At 42.3% G+C, this 13,659-nt stretch overlaps 1 protein-coding gene across 1 annotated transcript in view; it reads left to right on the top strand.

Annotated features, from left to right (window-relative positions):
• The window catches only part of TRPC4AP (transient receptor potential cation channel subfamily C member 4 associated protein), a 36,746-nt gene that overhangs the window by 4,812 nt on the left and 18,275 nt on the right, over positions 1-13,659 (top strand). Inside the window, exons 2-7 of the mRNA XM_085557956.1 lie at positions 5,889-6,017; positions 6,274-6,390; positions 8,894-8,951; positions 9,892-9,947; positions 11,453-11,581; positions 12,645-12,846. Coding sequence (XP_085414082.1) covers positions 5,889-6,017; positions 6,274-6,390; positions 8,894-8,951; positions 9,892-9,947; positions 11,453-11,581; positions 12,645-12,846 — 691 coding nt within the window. The remainder of the gene's footprint in view (positions 1-5,888; positions 6,018-6,273; positions 6,391-8,893; positions 8,952-9,891; positions 9,948-11,452; positions 11,582-12,644; positions 12,847-13,659) is intronic.

Raw genomic sequence — 13,659 nt, forward strand, 5'->3', positions numbered from 1 at the left:
GGTCAGCAAAGCAAAAATTACTAGCTTGTTCTGATTTGATAGATCCTGTAATGGGTTTGGAGAGCTGCTGGTGTTAAAGGTCTGTGTTGGAATTGTCCTGCTCTGGAAAGTGCTGTGGGGATTGGAGATTCAGGAGACCTGTTCCTTGTCTTGGTAGACCAGCTCTTCTTCCAGTGCTGGTGAGCAGAGCTGTAGTCTGGGAGCTGTGGGAATGGTTAGGCCTGGCTGGAAGCTCTGGCATGTTTTATCCAAGGACATTGTGTCCCTGGGTTCATGCCGGGCTTTTGGGTTGGCAGGAGGGGAGATGGGGGCCCCATGCAGGGCTGGGGAGGATGGAGAAACAGGGAATCTAGCTAGGGGAATCTTGATCTGCACTTGAAGAATCAAGGAGCTGGAAAGAGGCTGGACATAAGTGTTCTTACACAGAGTTCTCCCAGCAGTTTCCTTTCAGGATTAGTATTTGTGGGGCTGTGCCCTGTGTTTGATCAGAGTTCAGCTGGTGAGTGACCACAGTGTGTTCTGCCCCGGAGCTGCAGTGCTCAGCTTCTCCCCTGGAATGCTTTCCAGAATGGGCCAGCAGCTGTGTTCTTGTAAAGCTGTTGTGTTAAAACCAAAACTTGCAGGGTCATTTGCCTTGGTTACAGGCTTTTGTGGGAAAAGCAGTGTGAGGAAGGAGACAGCTTAGCCAGGCTGATGGATGTTAGTTAGCAGCTGGAAAGGAAAATGCAATACAGAGCTGGCATGGTGAGGCATCCCCCAAAATCTTGAATAATCATTCTCCTAGAAGTCTTGTCAGAGATGACTTCCTAAATTATTACTGTTCAGTGGAAAATTAAACATTTAATTGCACAAATATTAGTTTCCTGTTTGTTTTTTTTTTAAAGGTACAGCTTTAAAGGCTTGAAGGAAAGGATATGCAAATGCTTCAATTTTATTAAGAATACATAGAAACCATGTGCTTGCATCTCTTTGTTGAGACCCATAATCTTGTGTCTGTTTCTTTTTAAACTTTCAAGACATTTAAATATATACTTCAGAAGTGGTCATGGAAAATCCCAAGAATGGAAATTCTGCTTTTTTTAAAGCACTTCCAGTCTTAATGTATGGTTAGCAATGAGAAATTGAATTAAAAAAACCTTGTAAGTGATGTGTCATAGCTGTGAAGTCTGTCACAGCAGGAACCCTTCAGTGCTGTGAAGGATGCCTGGACACCTGATTCACTGGTTTTACTTTCTGAAAGATGACAGCAAACGCCCTCCTGTAGCGACCACTCGGCAAGACAGTGTAATGTTTGAAGGGGAAAATGTGAAATAGAGACACAATTTTATTTGGAAACTGTTTGCCCTGCCCTGGAGAGCAAAGGGAGGATTAGCTCTTGGTATTTCTGCTGCTGTCACCACTGCTGGTGGTCAGCAGTTTTGGGAAGACACAGAGAGGTGTCACTGACCACAGCTCAGCACAGGGCTGGAGGCAGGCTTAGGAAAATCAGAGGTTTTGCTTTTTAGGGCAAGGAGTATTGTCACAGTGTGGGAACAGAGGTGGGAAGGAAAATCCTCTCTGGAAGGGGAAAGATTGGGGAGCAACTGTAGCTCCAAGAGATCTCAGGGCAGTAAGGAATGTTTTGGCAATGTTGAGCTCTTGCCAGGGCATGGACACAGAGCATGGGGGGAGAGCTGTTCCTGTGCTGCTGGAACTGCTGTGCCTGGAGGATGAGCAAAGTGGAGGGGGCAAGTAAAAGGGACATAGACTGATCAAGGGATGGATTTGGGTAAATATTAATGCCTAACTTCATGAAGATGCAGGTATTATTCATAATTATTTTTTGACCGTCTTGCAAATCGATGCCATCAAGGGAGGTTTAGGCTGGATATTAGGAAAAGGTTCTTCCCCCAGAGGATGCCCGGCTCCCCAGGGAATGGGCACAGCCCCAAGGCTGCCAGAGATCCAGGAGCATTGGGACAGCAGTGCCAGGGATGCCCAGGGTGGAGTTGTTGGGGTGTCTGTGCTGGGGCAGGAGCTGGGTTTCACAGTCCTTGTGTGGTCCTTCCAAGATGGGACACTCTGTACTCCATATTCTGTCATTTCTGAAAGGATTTAAAGACAGTAAGATTAGAAAGAAATTTAAAACAAATACAGTTGGGTGCAGTGTCTTTTTTCAGCCCTTTTTATGCTGTCAAGTAAGGAAAAACTAGCACAGAAGTTATTTAAACTGTAGTTGGAAAGTGTTCCTGCAGTAGTTATCAGTCTTTGGAGTAATCTCCTGGGAAATCCTGAGCTCCAGTTCCTTAGGAGATTTTAAAGAGAAAACCACTCAGTCTGCTCTACCTTGCTGTGGGTGGGCTGGTGACGATTTTTTTATTTCTGAATTTAAATCCTCTCCAAGGTCTCTGATTGCCCTTCCAGCAAATCTGTGCTGCCATGGCTTCGTGGCACAGCTGGGGCAGGGAATGTGGATGGTTCTGGTGAGCTGGTGATGACCTGGCTGGGGAACAGCATTCAGGAGACCACAGGTGTAAAACCAGGGTTGAACAGACAGCTTTGCACTGGGACATGGCTTGGGAGCTCTGGATGAGCTGGTGTGTGCCACTGTGTTTGCAGGGATCAGCCTGGAACAGAACCACTCTGGGGAGCCCCAGTGTGCTGTCCTTGGGTTTCTCTCTTTGTGAGCCACAACTGGGATGTGTTGCAGCACTGGGAAGTGACTGTGGAGTCCTGGTGTTTGTACCAGTTTGGTTTGCTGTACCTGGCTCTTACAGAAGTTTGTGTGCTCCTATTTTCTTAGAAGTGATCCTTATTCTGTCATGTCCTAACACCAGTAAGGCGTGACAATTCCAAACCCAGCTGCCAGCAATTGGGGAGATCCTGGCTTTTCATGGATAACTCTTGCAGCTGGGCTGTTACAGCCTCTCCTTCTTGCTAGATCATATGTAACTTCTCAAGTTTTGTTGCAAGATTTCAGGTATTTTATCCAGAGGTTTTCCGTGAATGAAGAAAATCAGTGTTGGATTGCACTTTTTGTACTTGAATGAGACCAAAAAATTCCACAGAGGAAAGGAGCCCCAAAAGACTCAGTGCTGGTTTTGATGACTATTCAGTAAAATTTCCCCAAAAAGAAAACCGTTTTTTCTTATAAATGAAAAGCATTGAGTAGCTGTTGTTATGGAAAACAGGAGATGCAGTTTTTAACCCAAATGGCTGTGAAGAAAGACAGCTCCACAAAGTCTGATTGAATTGTAATCCCTTCCCAGAATCCAAAAATCTTTGCATTGGCAAATACAACCCAGCCACAATGGAAATATCCAGAGCCAGGGTAGCCTCAAATACAGAGCAGGGACCACAAGCCAGAGCTTGCAGTGAAACCAAAGATGTGTTAAAGCAAGAGAAAGAAAACCTTTTTTATTTTTTTTTCTTTTGAAAGCAGAGAAAAGATGATGAGAGCAAGGAAACATTTGCTTCATCCTTTCAGAATTTCAGTTCTGAAAGTTTCCTGTGGCTGCCTCTCAGAGCCTGGGGCAGGGAGAGGAAGCCTTGCTAGTACAGAAATGGGAGTGGAGCTGGCTCAGATGGATCCTGCCCCAAACCAAGAAGCATACATGTGATTAACAGTGTGGTGTTAAACCCAGTACAAGGTTTTAATGTTAATTAAAGGCTTTTGGCCTTTCCTGAGAGCATTTAAGTGCTGAATTCTGCTCTGTGCTGCTGGAACCTGTGATTGCAGCTTGTGCATGTCATCCCTGCCTGTGGTATCTTCCACATCAGCTGGAGCTGGAGAGTTGGACTCTTTCCCTGGCATTTTGCTGTGTGTTCTTTGCTCTTTGCCCAGCAATTAATCCTGTTCCTCCCACTGCCTGTGGGTTTGTCCTCCTCCCACACCTGGGATGAGGCAGTGGAAGTGCTCCTTTGGCTCACTCTGTGCTCGGTACCTCAAGGGGAAATGGAATCTGTGACTTCCAAGGGGCTGACCCAGAGCCCAGATGATGAGAAGTGATTTTGGCTTTCTGGTTTGGTCCTCTGCTATTTCTCCTGCTCAGAAGGAAAGTGTGTCATTCTCCAGCAGTGCTGGTTGATTCCTCTGATTCAGAAAGCAGGGAAAAGTTAAAAACTGGAGAGAATTTTATGTTCCAGGTGTGCTCATTCTGCTTCAGTCACTGCTTGTAGCAAGAAAATCTGGTACTTCAAGACCCTTGAAGTTCTTATTTACCTAAAAATTGAGGCATTTCATCAGGAAAGGAGTCCTGAGTATTTGGGAGTCTTATAAAGAGGATGAGGACCCACATAAGCTACATTGCAAGGCTGAGTTCTCAGCTTGAATCAGTTTTCTGGTCTTCCTTTGTAACAAGCAGAGAAAAGGGTTAAATTCTCAGTCAGGAGTTGTAGTATATTTGCATATAATTGTCTAATCAGGAATTGAATGGCCCTTTGGAATTGTGCACTGAGCTGTGTCTGAGAACGATGTCTTGGCTGGAAGAATAAGCGAGATTTAAGCAGCTGGGAGGGAAATGTCACTTAACCACAGGAAGGTGCAGAATGAGAGCAGCTTAGGGGTTTGGGCCTGGGAGTCAGAGCAAACCCACAAATATGTCAGGGGAGGCTCAGGCTGGAGATCAGGGCAAGGCTCTTCCCCAGAGGTGCTGGCACTGCCCAGGCTCCCCAGGGGATGGGCACATCCCCAAACCTGCCAGAGCTCCGGGAGCGTTGGGACAGCGCTGCCAGGGGTGCCCAGGTGGGGCTGTTGGGGGGTCTGTGCAGGGATGGGGCTGGGCTGGGGGGTCCTGTGGGTCCCTCCCAGCTCAGGATATTCTGTTTTCTAAGGTTTGCCTTGAGGTGCTGACTAGAGGATTGGGGTTTTCTTTATTTTGTTGTTTTTATTTGGAGGGTACATAAAACATTTGTAAATCCAGCCAAAACTCCTGCTGGAATTGTTGTCTGCTTTACCTTCTCCTGTGTACAAGGGTAAGTCCCTGTGTTGGGGTTGGTGTAGGTACCTCTGAAGTATCAGAGAGGAAAGGAGTTAAAGTTTGGTCAGCATTGACCGGATGGTGGATTTTAATTGACTGTCCTGAGCTCTTCCTTGACAGATCTTCTGGCATTAACCTGGAAGTATTCAGGCTTCGAAGCATCTTTTGTGGATTTTAAGCAGAATATTTTAGTCTTGTGATGCTATTTTTTTTTTTTTTAGGTGTTAAACACAGTGATGAATATTAAGATTTTTTTTTAACTTTAGGGAAAAAGGAGAAACATTGACAAAAATTTGGACAGCTATAGTAGCAAATGCCAAGTGTTCTTTTTTGTGGTTGCAGCCTGTTTTTCAGGATAATGCCAGCGTTGTTCTGCTGATTTAGTTGGTGATCTCCTTTTACAATCAGCCCAAGACTACAGAGGGAATTTTCTCTCTTTGATATGTTCCTGCTTGTAAACCTTTGTGGTTTGGGTTAATGCTGCGAGCAATGACTTCAGGGATTTGGCTGAGGAAATACTCCTTTCTAGCTGAATGCATCAAGTATTGAAGCCTTCCCATCCTGAGCATTCTACACCTTAGACCACTGTAATTTGAGATAGTGTCAGGGCACCCATTTCCTCCTTCACTGACCTGTCAATTAGAGTTCTGCTAATGGAATTGTTTAGAGACTAATGTGTTGCCATTTTAAAATACACTATCAATATAAAAATACAGAATGAGATTATGGACTCTAAGTGACATCTGCTTTAACCCCTGTGCTGCTTAAGATACATTACATCTGTAAAATTCTACAGCTGCCTGTCTTGGATAAGTTGCTGCGTGAAGGAGGTACTGGATTTTGTGAGCTCTTTTTCCAGGAAGATGATAACGTTATTTTCCTGGTTATGAAGCATTGGACACATGGGAATCACATTCTTCCTTTTTGCAGATTACAGAAGCCTTGCTGAAGGAGAGAGATAAACAGGCAAAGTGGAATGGGATCCCCTTGCTGTTGCAGAAGCTGTATGAGCACAGCCACCCAAACAGTGACTTCTCCCAGTGCCAAAGCATCCTGAAGGTATTGGCTGCACCCTTCTTCCTAAAGCTTCAGATAATTTTGTTGTGACTTTCTTTAAAGTCTGCTGTGATCATACTGTATTAATTTTTTAAGCTGTCTGCATGATGGTATCTGTCAGAAATTGGCTGGGAAGTAAGAGCTGGGGTTACAGGTAATGAATAATCAGTGGATCACACAGATAGTGGAAGATAATTGTGTTTATAGTGATGAACAATTTTCTGTTTGAACCATCTCTTCATTTTTCTCCTACATGTAGGAAATTTCTCCACTTCTCTCGATGGAAGCCATGGTTTATGTCACAGAAGACAGAAAAGCTGCTCAAGAGTCCAGTTTCCCAAACACATACACATTTGATTTGTTTGGAGGAGTTGATGTAAGTGTGCTTTTTCAGTATCAAAAGATCTGCATGATAATCATCCCACTGAAAAATCCCTTCAGTGAGGTCTTTGAAGCTTCTAAATGCAAGTTGCAGAATGACTTTACCAATTTAATGTTAAGCATTAGAATTGTGCCACTTTCTGTTAATCAAAATAGGAAAAGGGTGTATTTTTCAAGGTATTACATCCAAAGTGACATGTTTTGTTCTTAAATGATATAGAATACCTGGCTCTTTCTTTAGTCAGTCATTTTTTACCTTAAAAAGATTAGAACTTTAGTTGTGAATGAAGACAGTTTCAAATGATTCCTGGTTGTGAGATAAAATAACACAATTGGCATTGGAGCAGTGAGAATTTCACTTAGCACTGGGGGATCTGTGTCAGTTTAAGCACACCAGGGCTCTGACTTAACCAGATTGTCTGTGTTTATTGCTTCATCTCTGGCAAAGTTTTTAAGCAGAACTGGAAGGTTTCTGTGGACATTCTGGCAATTTATCATTTTGTTTATTTGCTTTAATTCCACGTTGCACAGATACCCATTTGCTCAGCTTTATGGTGCCCAACTCTGGCTTGGCTTTCATTAAAAATGAATTTGTATTTTCCAGTGAACTAACTTGATACTCTCTTTTTATTTAGTTTAACCAAACAGATTTTGCTATTTCTTTCTTGTCACACTGAGTTTGCTTTTACTTAAAGCTGCTGTTTATGTTGTTTTGAAATGAGCACTGGTTTAATTGCTGCTGTAAGATGAGGGCAAAAGCCTTCAGCTACCCAAGCAAATGAGAAGTATGAAAATGTTTTAAATTTCTCTTGTTTTTAAAGGGAAGTAGTGGTACTCCTGTATGAATGATTTTAACATAGTACACAAAATCTGTGTGTTTTGGAGACAAGATTTTTGTTTGGTTTGGTTGGCTGGGGCTTGGTTGCTTCTTTCCCCTTGGGCAGGAGATGGTAAATATCAGATCCAACTGTAATTACCTGGTGCTATGGTCAGAGATTTGGCTAATAGAGGTGGGTTTAATGTGACTAAAGGCAGATGGAAGCCAGTGCTGTGTTTTTTCAAAAATCTTGCTCTAGCATTTGAAAGGGAAGAAGTTTGATCTGCTGGTGCTGTGTGTGTGCTGTGTGCTGATTTATGTTGCAATACTTTGAGCTGTGGAAAGTGAGTAACTTTGAAGTACACTCAGTTTGCAGTGTACTCTCTAGGCTACAATGTGTAAGAGGTAAAATATTTTTGGATCCTGACAGCCTTTACATTGAGGAAGAACAAAACCACCTTGGTGGCTCCTCCCTTTATATGAATCCATGTAAAATAAGCCCTCAGAGTGCAAATACACAAATCTCATGGATTTTATACCTGAATGTAACCCCATCCCAAGAAACACAATCTCATAATTCCCTTTCTGCTCCTTTTGCCTTTGGTGAGAGGCAGAAACCCCAAGAATTAAAGCATAAACCCACAACCCCAAACTTTGAGGTAAGTATTCTCCTCCTGAAACACAAGCCATTAATATGAGATCTGTATTACTGCAGTAATTTTTCTCTACACTATTAATGCTACAGCTACTACTACAAGTGTTGCTAGAAAATGTATATTCCTCTTAAAAATTGCCTATTTATTTATTTGTCAGTGCTTTTAATGTAGCCTCCAGTGATGTCAAGGTGGTTTCCTCTGTGTCTGAATCAATAGTTCATTAAAAGAAGATGGGACAAATAGATCAAGTTGTAAACTGTTAAATATCTTGTGAGTTGGCACTGACTGGGTGATGCCTGCATTGCTGTTAACAATTTTAAACTTAATTTTAAAACCAGTGGCATTTGCAGTAGTTCTTGCAGAAGTCATGAGTTCCTTTTGTTTGCCAACTTTCATTTTTAAATGAAGTGCTGTTATTTTTTCAAATGTTTTAAGCCAAACCAGTGGTGTAGACCAGAGCAACGAAAAATCAGTTCTACATCAGTCAGAACCACAGTCCTGGTCTTGAAAAGCTGACTGTATATTCCTTAAACAATAATATAAATATAAATACACATACAGGGCCCTGTACACAAGCAGTGGCTTTTTGGTGCCAAGATAAAATCTGGAGCTGCTAAATTCTGTCTGGACCTGAACTGTTTTTGAAGCCCAGCAAGATTTAGGGAAAGCCTTCACAAAATTTGCATCCCTTTGCAGATTATTGCTTAAGATTCCTTATATTAAGAGATGTGTGATCACCATTCTTGATGTTATCTGGAGGCATTGAAATTACATTCCTTGCAAGTTCAAATTCTTTAAAACTTGCCAGTGGGAGATTATTTTGTACAGCTCTTACTGTTTCTTCGGGGTAAATGCAACTATAATTTGTCAATATGATTTTGACACCAGTGGGGGTTTGATTGTAGAGCCTTCATTATTCACCTCTGTGACTTCATCAGAAACAGCTTTGGGTTTGTCACTGACAAATTAATTGGTTATTTGTATCTCAGTGATCGTTCCCTTAATTCCTTATCTTATTTTTACAGCTTTTAGTAGAAATTCTCATGAGACCAACTCTTATTACACAGAAAAAGAAGCAGAAAAGTAAGTAAAGAGATGGTTTATCTCTTTTTCTTTTCCCCAATTTTGCCTGGTGCTTCTGTTTCAGACAGAAATTGTTCTATTTTTCTGTTATTCCCTTTCCATCCCAGCAATTTCCTGTTGATTCATTTAGGAGTGAATCACTGGTTTCTTTGTTCTCCCTGGTACTGATTCGTGCTGGGATTTGGGAGAGTCACCTGTTTTGTGGCACAGTTCTGGAGCTTCATGCACTCAGCACAACACACTTGACTCAAAGCACTAAATCTGCAATCAGTGGAAACTTCTTGTTCCTGTGGCTACAGCTACAGTGCAAAATTATTAATAATAAGCCACAAAACATTGTTTATATAATGGGAGCTACAGAGATTGTAAGCTGAGTAGCTCAAGAAAACAGCACGCTTTTTGTTACATGACTGCTCATTTCCACATTGCTGTGAGGAGAGGGGGTGCAGTGAGTGCAGCTCAGCTTTCCTGCTGGAGCAGCTTGGCTGCAGTGTTTTCATTTCCCCTGTTTGGGATTCTCTGGTTCCCTGAGCCCTGCAGAGGGAAGGGAATGTCATGGTGCACCCTGTGCCCGCTAGCCAGGGAACTTCAAAGGTGAAGTGACTTGAACTGGAGCTTTAGGCAATTGCAGATCTGTACTGAAAACATATTTTAAATATTAAAATGTTGTGGCAAAGCAGATTTGAAGGTTTTCTATGAAGTCCAGGTGCTGAGAAAACACGCATGAGTTTCCAGTGGAGAAAAGTGCATGAACTGACATTTTTTCCCCCATACAAAAATAATTTAACATGTAAAGAGGTCGGGTGCAGAGTCTTTCTTGTGGCTTCTGAGCTGGCAGCCTGAAGTTGTCACCCATCCCATAGTTCTCCGTGTCCCTCCCATGCCAGTAGTGATTCTTGGCAGGGAATGGCTGCTGACTGTCTGCTCTCTTCTTTTGCAGTAAGTGATGACCTCATCAAGGACTGTTTAAGCATACTGTACAACACCTGTATATGTGTAAGTACAACTCTCCTGGTCACTTTTTACATGTGCTGCTTGATAAGACAATAAACAGACTCTTTTAAGTATAATTTATACTTACTCTGAAGCTGTACATTAAAATTCCTTCAGTTAAATACAGCATCACTCTGCATTTTAATGTCTTGCTCAAATAATTTGTTTTCTGACCTGCATTGCCAAGCTTAAGTTCCCTTGTTTGGATCTTTCTGTCTCTGTGCTTCCATAGGAAAGCTGTGCCAGCCTTTGTTATGTTACAGCTTAAAATCTGAAGCTGAGAATGGGTGCTTGTTAAGCCCAGCCACAGCTGGTCTTGTTCAGAATTGGGGCTGGCACAGGGTTTTAAATTTGATCCTGCAACTCCATGTGCTGGATTTTAGTTCAGTTCAGTCCAGTCGTGACAGATCAGTGCAAAAGAAGGTGCTGGGTTAAAGGCATCTGGAAATACCTCATTTTTAAAATCCTGAAGCTAAAAGCAAAGGCCTCAGATTATGCATGCAGGGAACATCCTCAGGATTGTTTACTTCATCACACACCTCATTATGCCATAACCTAGGGAACATTGTTTAACAAAAATTTTAAAAAGAGACAGTTAGTGGCTTGGAGCTCTTCCAAAAACATCATCAGTCTCATCTCCAGAGTTTGAGTCTTACTAGATCATGTCTCATTGATAAGGATCTGTGTACACATGGGAGAGGGAAGAGAGGGAACACTCTTTCCCTTGGCTTGGATAATGCAACTTTTGCAAATTGAGGATAGCATGATATGCTAAAATATAAGTTTGTAATTTCTAGACTAGCTGCTCTGTTTTAATTCACTTTGGTATTTGCTGGGATTGGATGAGAGGTACTCAGGATCACAGAAATGGTCTGTGGGTAATATTAGCTGTTTTTATGCTTACCTGTAAATACTGAGGAATTATCTTTGCTAGTCTGGTTCTGTGAGCACTGGGAATGTGTCTCATGGATAAGACATGGCTTTGCAAGGAGTGAGTTCCAGGAAAGCCTGGCTATCCTCTCAGCAGAGCTCAGAGCTCAGAAAGGCAGCCTTAAACTTGGATTTTCTTGCCTCAGTCTGACTACAAGGTTTGTTCTTTCAGGCCAGTTCTTGATCCAGGTTGCTCAGACAGCAGTGTAGAGTGTTCAGGAGCTGCTGTGTGTGCAGACCATGGCATGGAGCTGGGCACAGTGTGTATGGCAAAACAGAGCCCAGCCTCTGTCCTGTGTGCCCAGGCAGGGTTTGCTTTAGATTCAGACAAGGAAACAGCTGCCTTGAGGTGAAGCCTCTCATTCATTCCCATGTCATTGCCTGGGCCACGTTGACTCCTAACCAGGACTGGAGATGGGTTTGGTTGTCATGACACTCCCTGGTTTCAGGGCCAGCTGGCTCAGCACCACATCATGTAGGGCTGTCCTACCACACATCATGTCCTACCACCACATCATGCTGTGCTGTGTGGCTGCTCAGGGTGGGCTCTCACTGGCCCTGTGTGTGCTCATTTCCAGACTGAAGGAGTCACGAGGCGGCTGGCAGAGAGAAACGACTTTGTGTTGTTCCTGTTTACACTGATGACAAACAAAAAAACATTCCTACAAACTGCAACGCTCATTGAAGATATCCTGGGAGTTAAAAAGGTTAGTTACTGCTTTCTTAATATCATTTGATTAGCTTTTCAGCCCACTGGAGCAAAGAGCTGTTGCTCTGAAGAGTTGCTGAGGATAGTCATTCTTACTTCTTGTAGGTTATTTGAAACCTGCCTGTTCACAGTGGTAATTAACTTCAATCACTTCTCATAAGGAAGCCAAACTATTCCTGTGGTGTCATAGCTATAGTGCATTTACCCAGTTCAGAGAATGGTGGCAGCTGTGTCCCCATGGTCTGAGTCATCAACGAATAGCCCATGTTACAAAGAAAATGAACCTCATAAAAATTCAGTGTTCATCCTTGCCTGCTGATTGTATCTGACATATTTTACTTCTCTTCCTCACATCTGGGAGGTTTGCTGTGCATTCTTGGGTGTTTGTCACCTCTCTGAGAAGTTGTAGGCTGGGGACACAGGGCACTTAAATCTTCTGTGTAAACCTGGTTATTGAACTTACTTACCTGCACCGTTGCAACTCAGTGCCCTGATGTGATGCAAGTAAAATACTCGAGGTGGGAAAACCTTGACTGGAAAGAGTATGTGTGCATTTTGTTGAGAATACCATGAGTCTGTAACCTTATACTTTATTATTTAGAACAGGATTGAGGTCGATGTACTTCCTGAAATAGGAAACAAGCTTAGTTTATCTGAATTTTTTTTTTCTGAAAGCTGTTTTCAACATCTTTTTATTAAAAAGAACTTCTGAGGAAAAAACTGAGAAATAATTTAGAAATTCTTATATGTGAGTTTCAAAGAAAAAGGATTGGAAAGTAAAATTGAAACATCTAATACATAAACATAATTTACGTATTAAATTAGGCTGTGGTTTTGTAGGCTTTTAGTTTAAAAAGGCCCTCTCATTTTTGTAAATATAAAAATAGTATTTAAAATCTGGATATCTGTACTTTTGGAATTGCTAAGCCTGACAGCTGTTGTAAATGCCAGCTGCTTCTCCTTTGCTACACTGGAATAACCCAGAGAGCTCCCCAGGGAGGATCTGCCTGTGTTCACTTATTGACCATCCTGTGTGACCGAGCTGGTGTTGCCTCCTCCAGGAAATGATCCAGCTGGATGATATTCCCAACCTGGCCAGCCTGGTGTCCAGCTTTGACCAGCAGCAGCTGGCCAACTTCTGCAGGATCCTGGCTGTCACCATCTCCGAGCTCGACACGGGCAGTGATGACAAGCACACACTTCTGGCCAAAAATGCCCAGCAGAAAAAAAACTTGGGCCCTTCCCGAGCTGAAATTAATCAAGGTAATTGTTGTGCTGTAACAAATCAGAATAATCTCAGCCATGTATAAAGTTTTCCTCTTCTCAGTGTCACACAGTGTTGTTTCTGAAAGATACTGAAAGTGTTGTGTCTTACAAAGCATTTTTCTTGATTCACTCCCCTCAGATTGTTTCCTAAAAATAATGTTTCCTGTTAGTTGAACTTTGTAGCATTTGGTTTCATGTGGTGTTGCTAATTAAGTGGGTTAATTTCTGTCATTCCAGCATTCTCTGAGTGGTCTAAAATAATTTTATTTGTTTTCTGTGCCTTAGCCACATCCATAGACTTCCCATTAGCAGCTCTCAATAATTGTGTCCTCCATAAAATATGAATTCCTGAACTAAAGCTGCCTGCAGTGTGGTTGTTGTTCAAGCAGATCCTTCTCTGATTTTATCTGATGTTGTCCTGAACAGGATGTCTTTATCAAAAAGAGAAGTGTGTTTAATATTAATTACGTTGCCCAGTGTTTAATATTAATTATGTTGCCCTGTGAGGCTAATCTCAGCCTTAACTTTAGGCACAGTGCAGCTTTCCTTATTGTGCTGAGTACTTCTGAGGTGCAAAAGTCTTGCCTAGAAGGATGAGAAGGAATTGAAAACGTTGAAGTACCATCAGATGTAGAATCTGCTGTTTTCAGCTTTTGCTGTGCTGAAAAACTTCTGGGCTTCTGAAGCTGATATTTGCATAGGCCCATGCCAAGCAAATGTTTAGCTAATCATTTTTTATGGGCACAATCAGAGACTTGATTCTAAGGCTGTACAGTATATTCTATTTTTAAAATACTATCATGGAGCTTA

The sequence above is a fragment of the Lonchura striata genome, chromosome 20, assembly GCF_050655825.1.
Source record: "Lonchura striata isolate lonStrDom1 chromosome 20, ASM5065582v1, whole genome shotgun sequence".
NCBI classification, from domain to species: domain Eukaryota; kingdom Metazoa; phylum Chordata; class Aves; order Passeriformes; family Estrildidae; genus Lonchura; species Lonchura striata.